This window comes from Penicillium nucicola, assembly GCF_028828085.1.
Source record: "Penicillium nucicola strain IBT 29836 chromosome Unknown utg000010l, whole genome shotgun sequence".
Lineage (NCBI taxonomy): Eukaryota > Fungi > Ascomycota > Eurotiomycetes > Eurotiales > Aspergillaceae > Penicillium > Penicillium nucicola.
Genome location: NW_026643134.1, coordinates 4,708,599 through 4,729,779, shown reverse-complemented (window position 1 = coordinate 4,729,779; position 21,181 = coordinate 4,708,599). Strand labels below are relative to the sequence as shown.

At 45.6% G+C, this 21,181-nt stretch overlaps 8 protein-coding genes across 8 annotated transcripts; 4 read left to right on the top strand and 4 right to left on the bottom strand.

Annotated features, from left to right (window-relative positions):
• Positions 1-205: 205 nt before the first annotated feature.
• Positions 206-871, top strand: N7511_010354 (uncharacterized protein; the record flags this gene model as incomplete). Its single annotated transcript, XM_057132731.1, has 2 exons — positions 206-513; positions 805-871. The coding sequence occupies 2 exons, from the start codon at positions 206-208 to the stop codon at positions 869-871; spliced, it is 375 nt and encodes a 124-aa protein (XP_056980719.1).
• Positions 872-2,170: 1,299 nt separating this feature from the next.
• On the top strand, positions 2,171-3,190 carry N7511_010353 (aldo/keto reductase family protein; the record flags this gene model as incomplete). Its single annotated transcript, XM_057132730.1, has 2 exons — positions 2,171-2,461; positions 2,510-3,190. The coding sequence occupies 2 exons, from the start codon at positions 2,171-2,173 to the stop codon at positions 3,188-3,190; spliced, it is 972 nt and encodes a 323-aa protein (XP_056980718.1).
• A 418-nt stretch (positions 3,191-3,608) lies between these two features.
• Positions 3,609-4,223, bottom strand: N7511_010352 (FKBP-type peptidyl-prolyl cis-trans isomerase; the record flags this gene model as incomplete). The annotated part of the gene is made up of 5 exons (XM_057132729.1): positions 3,609-3,651; positions 3,716-3,778; positions 3,834-3,894; positions 3,963-4,030; positions 4,111-4,223. The coding sequence occupies 5 exons, from the start codon at positions 4,221-4,223 to the stop codon at positions 3,609-3,611; spliced, it is 348 nt and encodes a 115-aa protein (XP_056980717.1).
• Positions 4,224-8,044: 3,821 nt separating this feature from the next.
• On the top strand, positions 8,045-9,680 carry N7511_010351 (uncharacterized protein; the record flags this gene model as incomplete). Its single annotated transcript, XM_057132728.1, has 3 exons — positions 8,045-9,275; positions 9,351-9,416; positions 9,469-9,680. The coding sequence occupies 3 exons, from the start codon at positions 8,045-8,047 to the stop codon at positions 9,678-9,680; spliced, it is 1,509 nt and encodes a 502-aa protein (XP_056980716.1).
• Positions 9,681-10,988: 1,308 nt separating this feature from the next.
• N7511_010350 (ankyrin repeat protein) lies at positions 10,989-12,726 on the top strand (the record flags this gene model as incomplete). The annotated part of the gene is made up of 6 exons (XM_057132727.1): positions 10,989-11,612; positions 11,669-11,891; positions 11,949-12,347; positions 12,398-12,505; positions 12,568-12,626; positions 12,685-12,726. 6 exons carry the CDS (start codon positions 10,989-10,991, stop codon positions 12,724-12,726), a joined length of 1,455 nt encoding a protein of 484 aa, XP_056980715.1.
• A 1,130-nt stretch (positions 12,727-13,856) lies between these two features.
• On the bottom strand, positions 13,857-14,060 carry N7511_010349 (uncharacterized protein; the record flags this gene model as incomplete). The annotated part of the gene is made up of 1 exon (XM_057132726.1): positions 13,857-14,060. One exon carries the CDS (start codon positions 14,058-14,060, stop codon positions 13,857-13,859), a length of 204 nt encoding a protein of 67 aa, XP_056980714.1.
• Positions 14,061-15,580: 1,520 nt separating this feature from the next.
• On the bottom strand, positions 15,581-17,579 carry N7511_010348 (Dyp-type peroxidase; the record flags this gene model as incomplete). The annotated part of the gene is made up of 8 exons (XM_057132725.1): positions 15,581-15,870; positions 15,922-16,317; positions 16,381-16,487; positions 16,546-16,656; positions 16,717-16,818; positions 16,875-17,212; positions 17,262-17,484; positions 17,542-17,579. 8 exons carry the CDS (start codon positions 17,577-17,579, stop codon positions 15,581-15,583), a joined length of 1,605 nt encoding a protein of 534 aa, XP_056980713.1.
• Positions 17,580-19,565: 1,986 nt separating this feature from the next.
• N7511_010347 (uncharacterized protein) lies at positions 19,566-21,131 on the bottom strand (the record flags this gene model as incomplete). The annotated part of the gene is made up of 2 exons (XM_057132724.1): positions 19,566-20,831; positions 20,907-21,131. 2 exons carry the CDS (start codon positions 21,129-21,131, stop codon positions 19,566-19,568), a joined length of 1,491 nt encoding a protein of 496 aa, XP_056980712.1.
• Positions 21,132-21,181: the final 50 nt, after the last annotated feature.

Sequence of the window (21,181 nt, the reverse complement as noted above, 5' to 3'; positions counted from 1 at the left end):
AGATCATGTGATGCCTGCGATGCGACAATCTGACATGCATGCGTAGGCGCCAGAAGCACGCAGGCACCAACAAGCTACCCCACAACATCTCAGACTACCCAAGCTGATTAGACGTCAAGAGCTTCGGATAGACTGCGGCTGCTAGTTCTTGGTGTAGAGACGTTGAAACTGTCTTTGAGAATCCTGGTTATTCCATGAGCCCAGAATGTCTGGCAAGCACTGTTATCTCGGTGTTTATGACATTTCCATTTCAGGAACCAGTGACATCTTTCTTATCACCCAAGCTCACAGTGAAGATGAGATTTCTGGTGCTGTTGCGGAGTTGGAAAGGCAAAAGCAGGACACTAGCACAATACGTGTGTACATCGATGAAATATGCGACAGACCTGTATTTCAGGAACTGCTCCAGAACTACTACAGTTGCAACTTTGGAGTCGATCCGAAGCTGAAATCCTACCGAACGGGATTTAATGGGCTGATGTCTCTGTGGAAGTCTAACGCCAACCATGTATGGTATGTCGTTGAAGGTATTCATATTTTGGATCGCGGATTGTTTTTGTCGCATCCAGCGCCAGATAACATGGATCCATGGTATTTTGAGTCATCTCAAGGTCTTTTTGAATCTACACAACATCAATCTGGTCTTGCGTTGATTTTAAACGGTATTTCTCATGACTTTGCGGGAATGGTGAACAGAATAATGCTTCATGAAGATGCATGTCACCGCTTGACAGGTCAGTCTGTTTTGTTCATTCCATGTGCGATAATCGAATATAATCAAATATTGATAATGCTCTGGTCTAGTTCTGATATCGTGCAAGCCAAGCTTGTCGAAGCAACGAGATTTAGGTCTCACAGCTTCCAGGCATAGTTTTGTCGCAGATATACTAGATCTTGAGCACATTTATGGGCCGATGCGAACGCGAAAAAACTGGAAACAAATGTTTCTCCTTCAATACCAGCATGCAAATTTGATAAAATTTGCACAATCTTTACACAGCTACACGCTAGAGCACAATACCTTTCGAAAAGCACGTTTTGATCCACGGGTTTCTGAGCTGAGTTGGATTTTCAAAGAAGTTGTGAAAGAAGGTGAATTTCACCGTCGGTTGACAAGCAATGGAAATGATTTGATTTGCACTTTGGAGTCACTTCTCACAATGACAAGGACCTTGTCAGGATTTGAATATCCAACTTCTGAAAAAGGGAGTGCACTTCGCATACTCGAACTGGAGCTTCAAGGACTATTCACAGAGATGAAAGGGCGTCTGACAAGGCTCAATGAAGATCTGGAAAGCACATTGAGGTTTCTCGACCTGGAGCGAAACTTGAAACAAACAAACAGTGTCGAGCGTCTGACAATTCTTGCTACTGTCTTTCTTCCTCTGTCGGTTGCTACCGGTGTGCTTAGCATGCAAAGTCGGTTCAAAGACCTGGGTGCCCTTTTATACGACTTCATCGGGGTGGTCGTTCTCCTCGTAACATTTTCGGCCCTGTGTGTTTTGATATTGGTGTTTTCCGATTGGATCAAGCAACCTGTTGGTAGGTTTGTTCAAAATCTCCCGGGCTTGAAATTCATCCAACGACTTCTCTTGATACCTCTGGTATTTATTTGGACTTTGACACTAATCTCATTCCTCGTGGGCATGCTTAAAAGCCTCGCCTTAGGAGGGATGATTCTTGGATATGGACTAGCAGCAGCGATTGGTCTTTTATCTGTATTTGGATCTATGATTGGCTTTGGATATTACAAATTCTTTGGAATTGAGGTTTTCAGAATGCTCATCCAAGGATCGACTCAATGAAACATCTCCTGTGTACCCGCGTTCGAGAACTGGAAATTGAGCGGAAAGTCAGTTCAGTTTCATGCAGGGGCTGATTTAGGGGAACCGGGAAATATCCAATTCGCAGGAGCTTAGAAATCAATGAAACAACCCTATTCTCAGAGTGGAATGTTCTCGCGCAATTTGATCATGACATCAACGGCATCGATGAGATTTATAATCCCGGTGGAGTTAACGGTATTAACATTGGAACACGGATCAACCACGGAGCATCTGCTATAAAGCCAACTCGGTTTCACAGTGAAATTCTGGAGCTATCATCAGTGCATCATCTATTCACAGTCCACAGTCCACAGTCCCTAATAAACCATCCGAATCAATCAACCATGGCTCCTATTAATCTCATCTGGGGCGGAGGCTCTATCATGGACGAGGCATCTTACCCCACACTTGATTCTGTCAACGCAGCTCTAGACATCCTGCAAGCCAACGGTGTCAAAACGATCGACACAGCCAGAATTTACCAGAGCTCTGAGGAGCGTCTTGGCCAAGTCAAGGCTGCCTCTCGCTTCGCAATTGATACAAAACACCCCGGCGGGTTTGCCCCGGAGGCAAACTCCCAAGAATTGATTGGCTCAATTGCGAACCAGAGCTTGAGCCTTTTACAAACAGATCAGGTATGCATCAACAAATTTGACAGATGATGGACCCTAACGCCACGAAAGGTGGATGTCTACTACATTCATGCACCCGATCGTCGATTCCCTCTCGAGGAGCTTCTGGCCGGTGTAAACACCCTCTACCAAGCCGGAAAGTTCAAGCGCTTCGGTCTCTCCAACTTCCTAGCTACAGAGGTGGATGAAGTCGTTCGTGTTTGTCGCGAGAAGGGATATCCCCTGCCTAGTGTGTACCAAGGAAACTACTCCGCCGTCGCACGTCGCGCGGAGAAAGAGTTGCTACCCACATTGCGCAAGCACAATATTGTCTTTAATGCTTATTCGCCTATTGCGGGTGGATTCTTGACTAAGGGCGCAGAGGTGATTGCTTCTGGTGGCGAAGGTCGATGGGATCCGCAGTCAATGATTGGAGGTCTTTACCATGCCCTTTATAATAAGAAGCATATGCTTGAGGGCTTGAGACTCTGGGATAAGATTTCAAAGGAGTCTGGCATTCCCAAGGCCGAACTAGCATATCGTTGGGTGGCACACAACTCAGCACTAAGTGGAGAGTTTGGGGATGGGGTTATTTTTGGCACGCGCACCATCGAGCAGCTGAATCAGACTCTTGCTGCGTTTGCCAAGGGTCCTCTTGACCCGAAGATAGCGGAGCAGATTGAGCAGGTTTGGAATCTTGTTGAAGTTGACGCGCCTTTGGATAACTTTAATGATTTGATCGGTAAGCAGTGAAATAGAAATCTTTAAAGGTTGAAAACATTGAAAACATGAGGATGATTATTTGGTTTCGCATGATTTTTTTCGCAGTTTTGAGCTGTGACCAGAGAGCAATGAATTAGTATCGCATTATTTCAACTCACTCATTTGTTATGCACCTTTCTTTACCTACACATTTCTACGGGCTATGCCAAGAATTGCTACCACCTGATAACTCACGTCAGTGGTATATTATAATAAAGTTAAGTGTAGAAGTAAGTGTAGAAGTAAGTGTAGAAGTAAGTGTAGAAGTTATGGAGGAAAACAAAAAGTCCATTGAAATTTTGGTTAATCCTCCATTCCCTTATTAGCCATCCATTATAAGGCACGGCTATCTCTATCTTTGGGCAGCTATTTAGTCATTTCCTTATGTCACTTTTCAGGTGCAAAGCATCTACTGAGCGCGAAGGTTGTTGATGGCCAGGAGCTGAACCTCACTATTATATTTGTCAGCTTTGTCCATATCTCAAAATTTCCATATTCGCAGACATATAGACTTACAAGACGAGTGTGGAGTTAGGGGGGATGACAGGGGGGTAACCACGAGCACCGTAGCCGTAGTCGCTAGATGAAAACTTAGAAAAATCCAGGAAAATTAAAATCGAGAGAAGCTGCTTACGGGGTGATAGTGAGAAGAGCCTTTTCGCCAAGGCTCATCTGGGGAACACCCTCTTCCCAACCTATATCGCGTGATCAGCAGCTGTCATCGGACAAATAGATCCCTTCACACAACGACTTCAAGACATACCAGTAATGACTCTTCCGACACCAATGGGGGTCTGGAAGGGAACACCACGAGAGACAGAGCTGTCAAAGCTATATTGAAGTCGCGATTAGTATCCTGATTGTAATCTCCATTCGCTGAGTCTTAGCTAGATCCGAGATCGAAAACATACACCTCTCCGTCTTTTGTCTCCAAGTGACCGGTGTAGTGCATGGAGATGTTATCACCAGGCTTGGCGAAGTTTTGGCCATCGCCAGGCTGAACAGTATCCTTGATAACACCCATGATGAAGATAATTGAGTTGCAGTTGAAAATTGAGAGTGATGGAGGATGATGCAACCGCAGCGGGGCTCCATTTTCCGACTGCATGAAATCCGGATTAATAGAAGCTCCGAAGATGGGGATGAGTAATCGTACATCGCACTGGTGCAACGTTTGAGATAGCTTGAAAATATACTAGACGAAGTCAGAGTCTGGATTTTTATTGATCTAGCCGGCTACATCATGTAATTTATCTAGGATTGAGAAGTTAGACTGCCTTCGGGCTGGGGGCAGAGAAATCCAGGGCTCTTTGTTCAATTTGTGGGCTTGGCATGCGGGGTGAACTGGAGGGGCACAGCATACCATTCATTGTAAGGGAGACCTTTCTGAGGAATCCTGTAGAAATGGGATAGATTTAAAAAATTTGTCTGCATGAGAACTTAAGGTAGACAGAGCTATTACTAAAATTTCATCGGAGTCAAATTACCTCAAGGTGATCCTGTAATCGCACGCGAAATTGTCTAAGTACGCACATGATTGTTACTCGTCAAGACTGTCGTATGGAGAATCAAAACTAGGCAGATTAATAACACGAAGAGCTTGGTAGAGACCTTCGTGGGACAGAGCAAGATAAATGAGCTCCAGTATGTACTCATCAGATTAGAGCTGCTTTATACAGCCATTGCAGTAGACTGTGGCTAGTGAATGCGGTGAGATACAGAGTATCAGACCGAGAAGAATATTGGAAATTATTACGCTCTAGTACTCCGCATCGTCCTCCGACACTCGAATGGCGAGCACTGGACTAGGTCTGAAGGCACTGCTCGTTCTACTAGCTGCATTTAAGAAACTAAGCATTTGGTGGATTTCGGATGGCACTTCAAGGAGAGATTGCAACTGCAAGTGTCGATACAATGAAGTACCCGATAGTTGCCATGAAGAGCTATGTCGACCCAGAGTAAATTCTCGCGAAATTTCAATAGAAGTAACACTGGTTGAACCCTTTCACAGATTACTAAGATACGGCGTGAACAATGGTTCCCCGTCAAAGTGAAGGGCCCCAAGACAGCATTTGGTTCGGAAGGGTTGAACCCCGTAAGGAGCTTTGAAAATGCAAATAGCTTGAAGATATCAAGAGATGTATCATGTAGTCGAGCTCATTGAAAAACTCAGTTTCGTTCCTGTCTGAGCTACATGACACCATGTCTTATCTACAGATACAATCACATCGAGCAATACGAGACTCCGAGAGACAGCATCAAAAGAACAATATTGTATGATATTCTCGCTTTTGTCAGCACCACGACATGAAGAGCATTTATTCCAATTCGATTTCAGCCCTGGAGAATCATCGCTCTAGACAGAGATTCAGTGGAAATGTTGTTGCAACCGTAAAAACCTGAATGGGCAGGGCTTCTAGATCTCTTTTGGAAATTTGTTTGAATGCAAATGAGGAACTAGTATCATTCAAAGAATGAAGCATTATTATGTGCTAGATGAAGTGGCGAGGCCATGTCGGCAATAGGTCGGCCATGTGGAGTAATCGGACCGGCCCGCGGCCCGGCAAATCGATAAAACAACCATTTCTCGGCGACACTTCAGTATCGTGAAGTCATCAACGGGAATCGACTAGTCTCTGTAGTACTATTCTTCCTGAAGTCACAGAGAAGAAAGAGCGTAAATCACATCTGCATAGGATAAGAACTCACTGAGTGCGGGATCAATCATTATTAGTCCACGGGTCCCGCGTCCCTGCCCGGTCATCCATTCCACAAAAAACTTCTATTTCACAGTATATGAATCTGCGTCACTTATTGACATGCGCGTTAGTGGTCCCAGGCTCAGACACATTCAATGCAATGCCGAGATTGTTTTGCACTCTGCGAGACAAAGTGTCATATCACTGCTCAGAGAAAGACGCTTTTCCGTCCGACGACCTTCAATAACTCGCTTACTGGTAAAGCATCCTTTGTAACTGTCACCACCAGGCTCGAAGCTGTATTCGAAGAGGATACCGTCCCAGCGGCGGCCGGTTTACCAAGACTCCCCGAAGGATCTGTTAGATGTGTACTTTTGGTATTCTTGAAGAACTATAAAGGTAGGCGTTGTACATCTTCGGGAGACTGTATCTCTTGCAGCTTACGATTGAGATCGTGCCCACGAGATATCCACCAGCGGGAAATATGACTGGGCCATTGTAGACATTAAGAAACTGTCATTGGAATATTAGGTAGGCTATGTGGATATGTTTGATGGGACAACGATAATCAGTTGCAACTTAAACGGCGCCGAGCTCTGGAATAAGGTCCCAGTCTGATGCAATTTGTAGCTCTTGGTGGCTCTCTATTTTGAACCTCCATTATTTCATCTCAGCATTTTCAGCAGACGTTCGAAATAAACGAAAAAAGAGAAAACACAAATCACAAATATTCGATAACTTTCCAATGGGCACTAGCTTAATCAATGCAAAAGACCAAGTCGTGACAGCGCAATGGTGCCAGTCATTCTTACTCCTATAACGGACGAGCTGTACGCATCAGTTTATGGAAAGTATTCATACTGAAATGGCCCTTGACCTAAGCAATCACTCGGAAATAGCAGAGATGCATTCGGCTAAAAATTCAGATGCTGCATACCATCTCATTGAGGTTGCATTGTTCACTGGCCCCTTGCAACAAATTGACATAGTAAGCCGAGCAACGATGATCGACTCTAGCAACAAATCGCTCTTGAGCATGGACGAGCACCAGAATGAGAAAACGGCCAAATATTGTTTAAAAATATTGTTTAGAATGATTATTATCTAGTTTTACCTAGATATGATAGGTCAGTCTGGAGATGAAAGTGCTTGCTAATGGCCTACAATTCCCCCCCCAACCCGGTCGGACGAGGCAAAAAGAACAACGTGTGCTAGCTTCCCTATAACATACTACGTTAAGACATGATAGCCTCCAGGATTGAGGGGCTGCCGAGAAGTGAACTTTCTGAGAGAGTTAATCAACTAGATGGACAACGACCGAGGGTACGCAGTAACTGGTGAGCGTCATCCCTTTATCTACTCCTTTTCACTTTGCGATCAGACACGGTTGTTGTAGTCCTATGCTAAATGGACTCAGATCGATTTCCTGAGAGTTTTCCTCCGGACTTGAGATTGTCACAGGAGGATTAGTGCGTCCTGGAGTGAGAATCATTCCGTAAACAGTAAAGAGCTACATTTACGTGGCCCCATGGTTCATCCTGAACTTAGAACTCAGCTGAAGTGGAAATGAATGAATTGAAGGTAGGATCGGCATATTGGCAATGGTATATCTGCTTTTTGCTTTTTTGCTTGTGGAGCCATTGCCGAGACGCAGAGGTATATGCAGAATGCAGGAATATGGAACTTGAAAACAAATCATGCAGCCTCCTTGCAGATCCCAGCTCTACCGTGCATGCAGTGTAACCATCGTGTGTCAATAATATGCAGGAAGCTCATTTTGCCTTCTTTCGAGCTCTTTTCATTGGTCTACTGGCTCTTTCAGGATTTCGGCACTCCAGACTCACCGGCCCACCTGCTGCAGAAGGCTGAGCTGAACTGGATCATTTGGCCATTCCAGGGTGTTAGCTCCCCACCTCAGGGTCCACCGATGTAACTCGTCAAGCTGTCTATGATCCTGACACCTCTTCTCTCCTTAATGACCGCATGACTTGACATCATGTCTTGTATCCAGGTGGAGCGCCAAAGCTAGGGAGAAAAGGGCTCAGAGAACGTATTTGCCGCCTCTCTAAGTTATTTATTCGGTCTTGCAGCACCTAGGATAAAACCTTCTGCTACAACCACCACTCAGTTTGTTCCTTGGTTAACCATGATTGCCAAATCCTTCCTTTTGCTGTTAGGCGCGGCCTCCGCCTTCGCCGACGAACAAATCCCCATCGGCGCGAGCTCAGTATGCCTGGCTTCCTCTACTCCGAATGACTGCTGCTCTGGAGGAGCAACATCTGGCGAAGTTTCCATCAATGAGCGCACCTTCAAGTTTACTTGCGGGTCGAGCTTGATATCTCTCAGTCCCAGAAATCCCCAAAAGGTTGACAATGCCCATGCTTGTGCGTCACTCTGCGCAGATGACGTGTCTTGCGAGGCATCAGCTTTCAAATCATCTGGCAAGCCTGGTCGCGGCGGAAATAATTGCTTCTTTGTGATTGGTGACAACCTCGACCAGAAGCCTGATTCAGATTGGATTTCTTTTACCGAAGTACTTCCAAGCTGCCTAGAGTCAGATGACCCCAATGCCTGCTGTTCCGATCCATCAACGCAAGAAGCCGAAGTCTTGATCGACAATGTCCGCTGGAAATGGACCTGCAAGTCAATTCTCCAGTCGCTGAACAGCAAAGGCAAAGCGGTGCCTAATGCTCACCAGTGTGCCTCTCTTTGCGCATCACAGGGGTGTGACGCAATCTCTTTCCGAACATCAGGCACTCGGAAAGACACCTGCTACTTCGTCCAAGGTGACAATAAGGATCAAAAGGCTTCGGCTACATTCCTCTCACTCGTGAAAGTCGTGGATGATATTGTTGAACCCCCTATCCCTGATATCCCTGAAACTGGATGCGAAGAGTGCAACAAGGAAAAGGATCTATGCATTGAAGAAAAAGAGGAAAGCGTTAAAGAAAACGAGAAATGCAAAGAAGACCTCGAACTAGCCGATCATAACCTTCAAGTTTGTCAAACCAACCAGGTGGATCCTGCCAAATTGACGCAGTGCGAAAACGACAAACTTGCGTATCAAACCGGAGAACAAGATTGCCGTCGGCACTCTGACGAGGTTGAAGAAAAGAGAAAACAATGTCGCGCAGAACAACAGAAGTGTGAAACAGAGAAGGGCACCCTCAACATTGAAAAGCAGCAGTGCGAGAATGATAAGAACAGTCTGAACATGGAGCTCACTGAAATGGACGATACGGTCACATCGCTCAATTCACAGATCACGTCGCTTAACACCAAGCTGGAGGCGCTTCAGCTGTCATACGATGCTCTCAATGTCGACTGCAATGGTGAAGGGGCGAATGGAAAATGTCGCACCAATCTATATGATGCCGGTAAGCAAAACCGCCCTGTGTAGCAGAGTCTCTTGTCCACTTTTTCTTCGCCGCGTGCTAACCACCGAATCACAGAGCCGCGTGACGATCAATGTATCATCGCCGCTGGAAATGAGAAATTCAAGATCCACTACGCGAAGCGTTTGTCTGCCCCATCCCGTTTCAGATTGAGAATGTACTGACATAGACAAAGTTGATGATGAAGGTGCATCCGACTTGGGTACTGGAAGAGCGAACTCTTTCAAGCACTGCGCCGAGAAGTGTGCCAACTACAAGGGTTCCAAGAAGTGTGTGCGATTCATGTGGAACACGGATGGCCAAGACAGGGCCTGCTATATGCGATCTCAGGGACGGGGCTTGGTTCCCACTAAGTCCTCGAGATGGAGTTCCGGTCAGCTTCTCTGATTGGGAAGTTTGATAACCCTAGGGAGGTCTCAACCATAGGATATACCAGCAAAGGCCCGCGACTGGAGATGCGCAGAGTTGCTAGAGTTGCAAAAGGGGATAGGGCTCAGTTAACTTCGGAGAGGAAGCCCTTGCAAACGTGAGAGGCCGAATTTTTCTCTAAATCACTTGGTTCAACCATTTTGTAGACACATCTTCTCGTATATGTAATATAAAGGTCCCCATTACTTTCGTATTCAAACGCTTGTCTTAGTGTCCGTCTTCCAATTTTGGGCTCGTTCCGTATGAAGCCCAGTGTAGGTCGAGATTCCTGGCTCGAAACACTAAGCCAACGTACTGTACTCACTAAGGCAAATTTCTACTACAGTCCAACGCACCAAAGAAGCAAAAAAAAAAAAAAAAGCAACAAATACACTATGGATAGGCTAGCGCTCATTCCAACTACAAACTTACTAGCGCATGAGGGGTTCCCCACTGCCCAGGTGTGCTCTATGCACAAGGTCGTCACAAAGCTAATCCCACCTCCAAGCTGCACGACGACAGAAGAACGATGATCTTACAGAATCTGTGCGCATTCTAACAAGATGTAACCGGTTTCAACACCTCTCATAAAGTAGTATTCTTATTACTCCGACGCCAACTTTTACCGTAGGCCGAGCGCATGGAGCCGAACTCGTTCATATGGAGATACTGTACAGTAGGCCCAGTTACAGATGGATCCTAGAGCAGATCATCTTGTCGACAAGATATCATGAAAAGCTTCCATTGATTCCAGAATCTGCAGCTTTACGCTCCACGACATACCAATGAGCCAACCGGCTGTCAATGGAGCGAATGGCTCAGCTGAATACGGGTCCATCGGGCCGGAACTAGCGGTCACCTTAAGATCTTCGCAATGGCGCAGCTGGTGTGCAACCCTTCTGAACCAACGAGCTTAGAAATATGACGCATTGAAGTCACCTACTCCTGACCAGCGAATGATGGACCAGATCGTCCTTTGAGTCGACTTCAAGATTTCGGCCGCATGGAAGATGGCTGACTATTATCCGTGGATGAATCGAATGGTTTTCGTGGGTTATGCAAATGCTAGGTGATATGTCACCTGCGTATAGAGGAGTGGGGTGAACCGGCAGGCATTACGTGTCAGTAGGCCCGATGAAGAGGTCTGACAGTTGCAGACAGAGTGGCAAGACCTTGAGCTGAGGATATAAGTATGACTGTGAAGCACTCGATTCATAGTATGAATTATCTTACTCAAAGTCACTCAATCAGACCTTGGTTCAGCTTTATTTCTCAGAAAATTTCACCATGTCGGAAAACCTTCACACTCACGCGAGAAGCGGAACCCTTACCCTGAATAATGTTCCCCAACTCCTGATTGAGGTGGAAGTCAATGATCTAGATAGCTATGGTGATACAGCTCTTGATCTTGCGATCCGAAACGGCCACGCCAGTGCGGTAAAGCTACTCCTGCAGAATGGTGCCGACGCCAATAGAGTATCGCCGGATGGCAAAAGCCCGATCTATGCAGCCACTATGGCCCCAAACAGTGGCCGCATTGTCGAGCTGCTGCTCAAGCACGGTTCTAAGCCAGATGAGTCGGTATCAAAGCCGAACGGAGACACTCCGTTGATGTCGGCAATTCGACAAGGCACCAGCCCCGAGGCCATTCGTGCCCTTATTCAGGCAGGAGCATCCATGGACAAGTCAAATGAACTGGGAGAATCACCCAAGAAGCTTGCAGAGAAGTCCACCAACACCGCTGTCCAGAAGGCTATTCGCCCCGCAGGTGAGGCTCCGGAATGGAAGCCCGAACTGGAGAATCTTCTCGTGAGCACCGGTCTATTTGCTCTGGCCTACTTCAAAAATTTTAAAGATGTTGGTCTGAATGCCATAAACCGCGTTGCTGCATTATCAGAACCAACTCCCGGTGTACGTATCTGGCTGTGCACATTCCATAATTTCTAGATTGGCTAATTCTTGAACAGCAAATCACGAACCCCCGTACGGCAGAAGAGTTCAAGGCAAACCTTGAAGACTACATCAGTGCGAAGGGTCTCGAGGACTTTTACCCCGTTGGTAGTCCAGATGTGGCCGAGATAGCAGAAAATTCTGCGAGAATTCTGAAAAATTCGACCGTTGCGGGTGCAACACCCAGGAACGTAACCATTATGTCCCGCCAGGGGTTGTACCAGCCTATCCTGTACTGTGGTAAGTTCATGTTGTCAATTTGCACAATATAACCCAGCTGACATATATTCGCTTCAGACGACAGTGGCTCGATGAAGGAGGATGACCGCATGAATCGACAGGCAGTTATGGTCTCACGAATGGCATGGCTGATTACACAAGCTGCTCCAAGCGGTACAAAGGTTCATCTTCGTTTCATTAACAAGAGCGACAAGTTCAATGATCTTGATCCCAGCCAACTTTCCTCGAAAATGACTTTTACTCCCGATGGATCGACTGAGCTGGGTACACACCTGAAAGGGAAAGTCTTGAATGACTTCCTATACGGGCCAATCAATAGCGGCCTGCCTTTGGCCAAACCACTCCTAATTCTGACCGTTACCGATGGATGTCCGAACGTTGAGGCTGTAGATACATATGAAAAGGAAATTAGAAACTCGCTCGATTTTTTGAAGCAGAACGGCTTGGGAGAAGAAGGTGAGATTTGTCAAGGCTCTGCGTCAACGATATTGCTAACCTAAGAACAGCTGTTCGGTATGACCTCAGCCAGGTGGGAACTGCACCCGAAGCAACCAAATTCTTGGAAAGCTGGCAGATGAACGACCTCGTTCCGAATAACATTTATGTGACTGCTGGTGAGTTACGATTGTGGAACCAAACGGAAAAGAATATGGATCAGGCTAACATTTAAATTTAGAACGCTTGGATGAACAGTTCGAAAACCTCGTAAATAACGATGCTGACCTTAATGATTGGGTATGAGCTACTCCTTTTTCTGTCGGCTTTTGATGCATAACTGACAATTTTATTTTAGCTTTTGGAGAGACTCGACGCGAGTAACCCTATCCATTATTAGATGATGGACAACCCGTAACTTGAATGCAACACAACTTTTCTCGGCTGCCGTTTTAACCTGTTTAATCATTTGTAGGCAGTAGCCATGAACCTGTTTATGGTGCTATCGGGTTAATGTTTAATATCGAAAGTCTCACTTCTGCAAGCTAGCTTAAAGTCTTTTCGGTCCGTAACGAACATTTTTGTGAGGAGCTGTGTGCATATATCTCATGTTCAGGCATGCTCAAATGCATGATTTCATTGAAATATCTTGCTTCGTACCAAGAGACAGTGGTTATGGGTGATTTTCGATAAGCTACATGCTAAACAGAGCGAGGGCAAAGACAAGTCATGATTCTCGGATGAATTTGATACAGCCCTAGCCAACAAGATCCTTGTATGCAATTTCTTGCGCGACTACTTCTTTCGCTTTCAAACTACGGTACGCTCACTATGTACTCCGTATTCTTGAGCGACATGACAAATACACAACAGGTATGATTCCCCTAATTCTTATCGATGAAAAACTATGAGCAGAGTACCGGGCGCGTCGAAAGCAACTTATCATTGCCTACTCCGTACAGTACTCCAAAGAATGTGATAGGACGGGCCATGTTAAGTTTTGTCGTTGCGTCACAAATTTGGTGGCTAGCTGAGGTGGGTCAGCACTCTCGAACACCTCTCCTTACGTCAAAAAGAAGCAAGACCCAAGGAACAGTACAGGGAACATGCATTAGCGTGCTGAGGGATTACAGTAAGATTGAGTGAACGTAGTATTTTCGATTTACCGATTTTCTGCAAATGTTGGATAGTATGTTACTGTTTGGAAAACGTCTTATATCAATGAAATAAAAACATATGCTGAAGGCCAAAGCATAATTATTTAGTGAATGGTAGCAGAATCTTTAGAAGACAATCTCAAGATGAATCATTTCGGAAGACACTACCAAATAATTGGAAGAGAGCAGAAAAAGCAGCAACACTACTGTAAATTTTGGCCGATACCATTAGACCATGAGGTTTTGGTACTGCACAGGTAAAACTTCAAGTTCCAAGCATATGCACCTTCGATAGTAGTAATTCTTTGTCACTCATTGGAGTCTCGTCTATTTGTCGCAGCAAGTCCAGCATGGCTTCGGCCTAAATTAGTATCTAGTAGAGGTTATAGATTGAGTGAAAACATACCTCCTCGCCTTCGGCGGCAACTTGTGTAGAAATCCAGCCGGCCTGGCAGGTAACAGGGTCATCCCGACAGATACGCAAGCAGGTGGGCTCATCATCGGAGGCATCAGGCTTGGCCCAGGCACTAGAGATGGCCAACGCAAGAGTGGCAAAAAGGAAGGATGAGAGCTGCATTTTGAGACTTGTGAAATTCGGGATTGTTCAAAACAGAAGCTGTAGGAGAGCTGTAGAGGATAGAGGATTTACACAGAGCCATGGCCTGAATTTATAAGGTATTTATATGGGGTTTTCATTAGTACTATAGCTCCAGCTGGGTCGTAATTCTCATCATGCCCATCCTTGGATGCACAATGTAAACTGTTGAAAGCTATTGGAAATGGTGGACCTGAGCCAGCAGCTGTCTCCAATTAGCTGTTTATCTTCACGCAAGGCTATGAGGCATTTTTTTAACGCGAGACCAGACAAACACGATCAATGAAACCTTGAGGATACATTACGTAGATCTTATCAAAGTGGTATACTGATTGGCCTCTCCAGATGCATGATAGATATATACACGGCTCAAACTGTACAGAATGTATGACGACGATCCAATATTGCACGAACGCGTATATTGTGGATCGTGCCGTGCCGTACATCTTTTTCCTAGGGGGCTGAAATTTTTAAATAGCAAGGGTCGGCTCTATAACGCCCTTGCTTTTTCAATGTGCAGCGTCCGTGTGCTAGATGGTATTTTGCAAAATTCTTCAATTTTGATTTGAGGTTAACAAAACTAAGTGTAGAATGAATGACAGATGACTTTGGATGTCATTTTATCTTGGTAAAGCCACGTAATTTTGTAAAATCTTGGTTTCACGCTTAAGTTAGCATTCTTTGGAGGATATCAGCACACCGCGTTCAGCCCCCATCTATCCCCTGGGGAGCAAGTAAGGGGTATCCCCTAAAAAAAAAATCAGAAAAGAAACATCTCCATTCTCGAATAAGTCTTCCAAGATCAATGTAACCAAGATAGATACCAGTAGATAGGATAAGCAGTGTTGATGGATGGTTGCCTCAACCCCTGATGGAAACTGTGTTTCGTGTCCAAACATTCCCACTGGGTCAAATAACTCTTTCACTTCAAAGAAAGACCGATCATTTATGAAATATATGGTATATTACGACCTTTTTTGCTGGGCGACACGGATTTTCATTGTCATAGAAGTCCTTAGATTTGTTCGAGAAAGGGCTTCAGGCACAAAACCTTGGAAGCGCATGCGCGAACTACGCTACGTTGCACAGGATCACTCAGGACCTTAATCACGTTGCTTAAATTGATCATTACTGTAACGAAATATACGGTACACTAGTCTGGGCTGAAAAAGGCAGGGACGGACTTCCAATGTAGCTACCTGGGGAACGGATTTCTACGTGAAACAAAGCCTATCTTGAAAATTGGGTTCTTAGATTTTTGTACACTTTATGCATTCATGCTGCCACCAGAATGTGATATAACTCATAGCCAGAATAAAAAAGCAATTGAGATGATGATTGTTACCGAGAAGGGAACAGGTCCTCTAAATGACTACTATCATAAACCAAGGGCCGAGAAGGTCACAGGGCTGCAAGCTACCGCCGATCAAAGACAAGTTTCAAGTAAGTCCAAGTATCACATTATCAAACACACATGTTCGCGGCCGGCATAGGTTCCCAGTTCACTTGCAAAGTGTATCTTGCAATCCGGAAATTGAAGGTGCGAAGAAGTACTCGCCACCACGAGGGATAACCCAGCGTTCGATGGGGATAAAGTGCTTGTTGGGGGTTGGCACGGGCTTCTGAACATCAGGGAAATTTGCAACTGGAGCTGGGCTTTCGTATTTGGTAACATCCTCCTCGTGACGGTAGTCGGGGGGCATTTGACCGATGATAGCATCGATACCCTGGGGCCCGGCATTTCCCAACTTGGAGGTGAAATCAACAGGCTTATCCTCTTCGTTTGCCCAAACTGTAAAGTGTTGGTTATCAAGTTTGATGTGAGTGAGATTAGACAACGTACCTTTCTGGACAAATCGGAATCCGTTTTCAATGCTGCTCTGGTAAGAAACGAACAGGAGACCCCGGTCATGCTGTGATACACCACCACCCTTTTCATTGTTCAGCGTCAAGGGTCCATATGGAATTCCTCGTCGCAGCATGAGATGCTTCTCGTAGTTGGGGAAGTCATCACGAGGCCCGCACTTCCGAATATGTGCGGCATAAGGACATTTAGTTTGGTCATCGGGGTTGTAAGTGAAGGCATCTGTGTGGTTTTCTTCTTCCAATTTCCGATATTCTGCGTCGGGGTCTAACCCTGCGTCTTTCCATTCCTTGAACAATAACTGCTTGTTAGCAATTGGATCGGCACTCCGCATAGGTGTGGGATCACTGTCCGGGTGAATTTCAAGCGGAGCCCCTGTAATTATCGAGTAAGCAGATGCTACGAGTAGATTTGAACACATTGGAAAAGGAGTCTTACCGTTGGGCCATCGCCCCACAATACGAGAAGAGAATTTGCGAAGCTCTGCCTTCCCTAGATCTGACAGACCCTCAGTAGCCAGTCTCTTGGTGTTGGCGGCACACCATCTGAAGATTGTCAATACTATTCCAAAGAAAAGAGCTAAATCCAACAGTTCCTACTTACGCGATAAACTCGGGTGTTCTCTGTTCATATGTGCGGAACACCATGAAGCTTCCCTCGTTGGCCCACGCTGGGTGGTTCCCTTCATCACCTTCGCCTCCGACAAGGATGGTACTGGTATGGCTGTCAGCGACTCAATCCACCGGCATAAAATGAACATATACTGAAGCTTACCCAGCCTGGATTGGCTTTAAGCCCTTTCTGGCTTCTTCAACCTTTGCGTCGGTGTCTAGGCCAATAACAGCTGGCTGGGAGATACCATCAACCCATCCAAAGCTAAATCAAACGGGTCAGTCAGGTCTCATCTATCTGATAGAACTTGGGGGCCTCACTGTTCTCTGTCATCATCCAGGACATGTCCCTGCTGTTGGAAGGCGAGTTGAATACTTGGCTGGTCGACCACAGGAAATCCGTTGACTGGCTCGCCCGTAAGACCAATTCCAAAGGTTTTCTTGACCATCTCAACGGTATCAGTCAGGGTCTTTTCACTATCACCGGTGATAATAAAGACGCCGTCAATGTATCCCAGGCGTGGGGTGAATTGATGGTACCAATCATGCTGGTCATCGAGTCCGTTGTGCTTTGTCTTGTCATCTCCCTCCATTGGGTAAGTCAAATCCTCCCACATTCCGTTGTTGAAGATATCATCCTTGAATGACTCGGCTCCCAGCTGGTATTACTTAGCATGGTTGACAGGATCACAGCTGAGTGAAACTTACTTTCTTTAACCCCTTAGCGGAGAAGGCAATATTGATAGCGGATAAGTGAACAATTCCTTGGAGTGTGCCTGCGGCCTTCTTTTTGTAGATGTCGGATCTGAATCTCTCAGCATCACGAGCGGTCGTGAGCAGCGGGACAAGGCCGGCTAAGTGTTTCTTGAACCGTGCTGGGTTACTAATTCGGAAAAAGACGAACACCTCGTGCTTTTTAGGCAGACGTGGCCTGATATTTAATTATCAAAAAGGGTTAAACCGAAATATCAGTAGAGTATCGACCTACCAGATATCTCCCTGGATGTTCTTCTTGTTAGGTGCCATTTGGACGATTTGATCAACTTTAGTTTTGCTGAAGTTGTTCCAGAAGAGAAGTTGGATGGTGGGCAGAAGTCTTCTTTATATAATTTCAGAAGAATTATCTACTGTAGTAGCGAATGCTTGGAAATCGGACAAGGTCGAGAGGCACAATCACCCCTCGGTTAGGCATCCATGATGATGTCTATCTACAAGCTCCACGTAGCAAATCTGCACGCAAGCTACGGCGTGGTATCCATTCATAGATACTCATCACATTCTGCAATGCAGTGTGGGTGTCCTAGGCAAATAGTGTACAACCATGCAATGCAAATCGAAAAGTGTCACTGCCCAGCTGACATTGCCCCCTCTGTCACAGGAAACACACTTACGTATTCATATGGACGAGCTTGATCTACAGTTTTCCCGTCTAACAATTTTTGGAGCTTTGCGTTGTTGCAAAACTAGTGCCAGAGACAGATAATTGAGTAACTCCTAGCTTTATTGCAGTAACAATCTTGTATGAGATCCTAATACATATCTTGCTAAGCTCTAGTCAAAGCATGATCTGAACATGTCACGAGTGAGCAATTTTTTCAATGACGCACGTTTAGCACCTGGAATGTGGGGGGGGAACTTTGTTCGAGCTGAGACGTGGGTCTACTGACTATCGTAGCACAATCATTGTTCCAATGTTACTAATTCAGCAAAGGACGATCCAGAACATCCAAAGTCATGCAGCAAATGTACTGTATGATGTAACTTCACTGCACCAATTGAGATCTGGTAGTTCTCACCGCCACTAGAGCAAAACGAACAGATCGAAAAAGAAAAACGATCAACTGGGGAACAGTGGGGCGCAGTGTAGCCGATGAATATGAACATCTAAAGTACCACGAATGGAGAATCACAAGTATAATTAGAGGGGGAAAAAAGAGTAACTAAAAAGCGTGTGAAATAATAAAACCAACAGAAGAATCCAAATCTTGCAAGTGAACCAACCTGATATCGAGTCCAACCAAGTCATCTTGTTCTGCGCCCTCTTGCCCCAGGGCATGCACACGTACGAACTAGATATTAAACTTTGATAACGCCCAAAGCGTGGAAACCAACGTTTGCCAACGATCATCCTGGTAGCTTTGCCGCTCCGTAAGATACCGATCGACAGTCCGAAGCGGGCATTGGTTGGAATCTTTCGTACAGTACTTGGAAATGTGTCTTCGGCCGTTCGTAGGAAATGTGCCATACTCTGACCGCAAGTCTCTCCGGTGTCAAATTTTGCCAAATCCCGATGTAAGTGCTGCATTACTATATTATCCATATTCAGAGTGGTGCAGATCGGGAATCTTTGCCCTGAAGATGCATGAAGCCACGGGTAATTGGAGTAAGATCCCATACGGTGCAGGTTAAATTTAATCTAGCCGGCATCTGCATGGCAATGAGTCTTCTAGCTAGCCAACCGTGTTCCTTCTAATAGTAAATCTCTAGAAAAGGCAAGTCGTAGAAACAATTTCACCCATCTACAGTACAAAAGGAATTCGATCTTCGTGATATTTCTAAGTCAAGTTCCGTGTTCAAGATCTAAAATCAAAGTTGATCTGTCAAGTGGCACCTTTTGAAATGAATTTGATTTCAAAGGGACGGAACTTGAAGTTTTCTTAAAATCGAATATCAAAACGCCAACCTAAGCCTCGGTGCCTAGCAAATAAATCATGAATCTATTGAGGATTCATATAGCTATAACAGATAGTTTTAAAAAATCCATTGCTCAAAGCTTGACGGAAATGGCTACTGCACATATATATAGTGACTTGCAAAAAGATTTCTTGATTGAGATCATCACACATGTAAACGACGAAAATGTATCCTCGGTGATGGGATTCTAACAAAAATCCACTCGAAAGTCCATCATACGAAGAGTCAACGCCGTCTTACGGAGGAGAGAAACGGAATAGACATAAAACCAACATATTGCTCCAGGAATAGTCGGCAGCGAACGAGTATCGCAAACTCTCAATCATCTATTTTCTCTAGTTCAGCTTCAACCAGAGCCCATGCATCCGTCCGCAGGACACCGTTGAGCCACCAATTACCACCAGCATCCCTGCCTGTCACAGCAAAAGTATTTCTGAATGAAAGATCGGAGTGTAGAACTCCATTGACATGCGACGGTTTTCCAAGACCATTTGCCCGGTTACGGAGGTCTTTCCCAGGCGTAGTCACCGCCGCAGAAAAGTCTAAACCGTACATTCCGGCTTTGTGCCAATTTGAAGATGATAGAAGCAACATACCTGGCTCGCCGATCAGGGCAAGGTAGCCCGACTTTTCCATAGTTTGCTTTAACAAAGCTGTGACAGCCTCGACCTGTTCCGACGTCTGTTGTAAGGCTACTGACTGTCGAATTCTCCAAGCAATTTTGCTTAATGGTTCATCTTCGAGGTGGGATCCCTGTAAAAATGTAGGTGACATGCAGACACAATTTCCCAGGTAGGCATTCTCAGGAGACGAAAAAGAATCATGCAGCGATGTGCGGAGATTGAACGCGTTGTTCAGCAGAATCCGTTGACTTGGTAGCAGACCAAGTGCAATATAGAGTGTACGTGCCCACCACGCCAGTATGGTATCGCTCTCGCTTAGGAAAGGTTTGGACTCCGTACAACCATGGTCACTGGACTTTTCAAGCTCCTCGATAGCCTTGGTGCGCATCTTCTTGACGCACCTAACCGGAAGGGAGATTGTGCGTCTTTCCTCCTGGCGATACCAAAGCGAATCTGCAATACGCCGAGCAACAAACAAAAGCAGTTGACCTTTGTTTAGTACTCTGTCAAAAAATACATATTTCTCTGGTGGGGTTCTCTGACCAAGTTCCGTCAGTGGATTGGATTCAAAGCTCTCCAGGGCCGGCACGGCAGCAGGGTCGTCCCGACCCATAGCAGACCAGGCGCTCATGAATAAACCAATCCCCATGACATCGGCAAGAGTGTGTGGGAATGTGACAGTCAGAATGGTGGCATCTTGAAAACTAACGGAGTGGATAAAAAGCTGCGGATTGTCGGAATAAATCCAGTCGTCTAGCCTTTTGGGGGTAGCACCGCTTCGCACAAGCGGAGTGAAGTTTTCTGGAGAGACACAGAGCTTGGCCTTGTCATCAGCCTCGGGGAGTTGGGCTGCCAAAGAATGAGAGTTGATGGACATGTGATGAACGACATTGGTGAATATGAAAGCCGGTCGAGCATCATCGTAGCGTTCTGGAATGTGATATTCCAACCCATTGTTACCCTGCGACAATCCATTGATTAGATATCTTCCCTTCAACACGTAGCCATACTTGAATAAAAAGATTGCATGACTTACATTCAAACGAAGTCGAGCTCCAAGCTGACTCCAATTCCCGGTAGAATACAGCTGGTCCAAAGCAGTATGAAGCTTGGATATATCAAGTACATCACGGAAAACTAACGCTGCATCTAGGACTGTGCCACGCATGGACAGGGCCGTATCCCAGGAGCGAAGGGGAACTATTTTGTCCGAGAGCACAGTGACTGGTTGGGCCCGTCGTGGGCCAAACAGGAAATTCATATTGGTGGATTGGATATATGTCTGAGAGAACGTCTTCGCGGAGGGAAGAT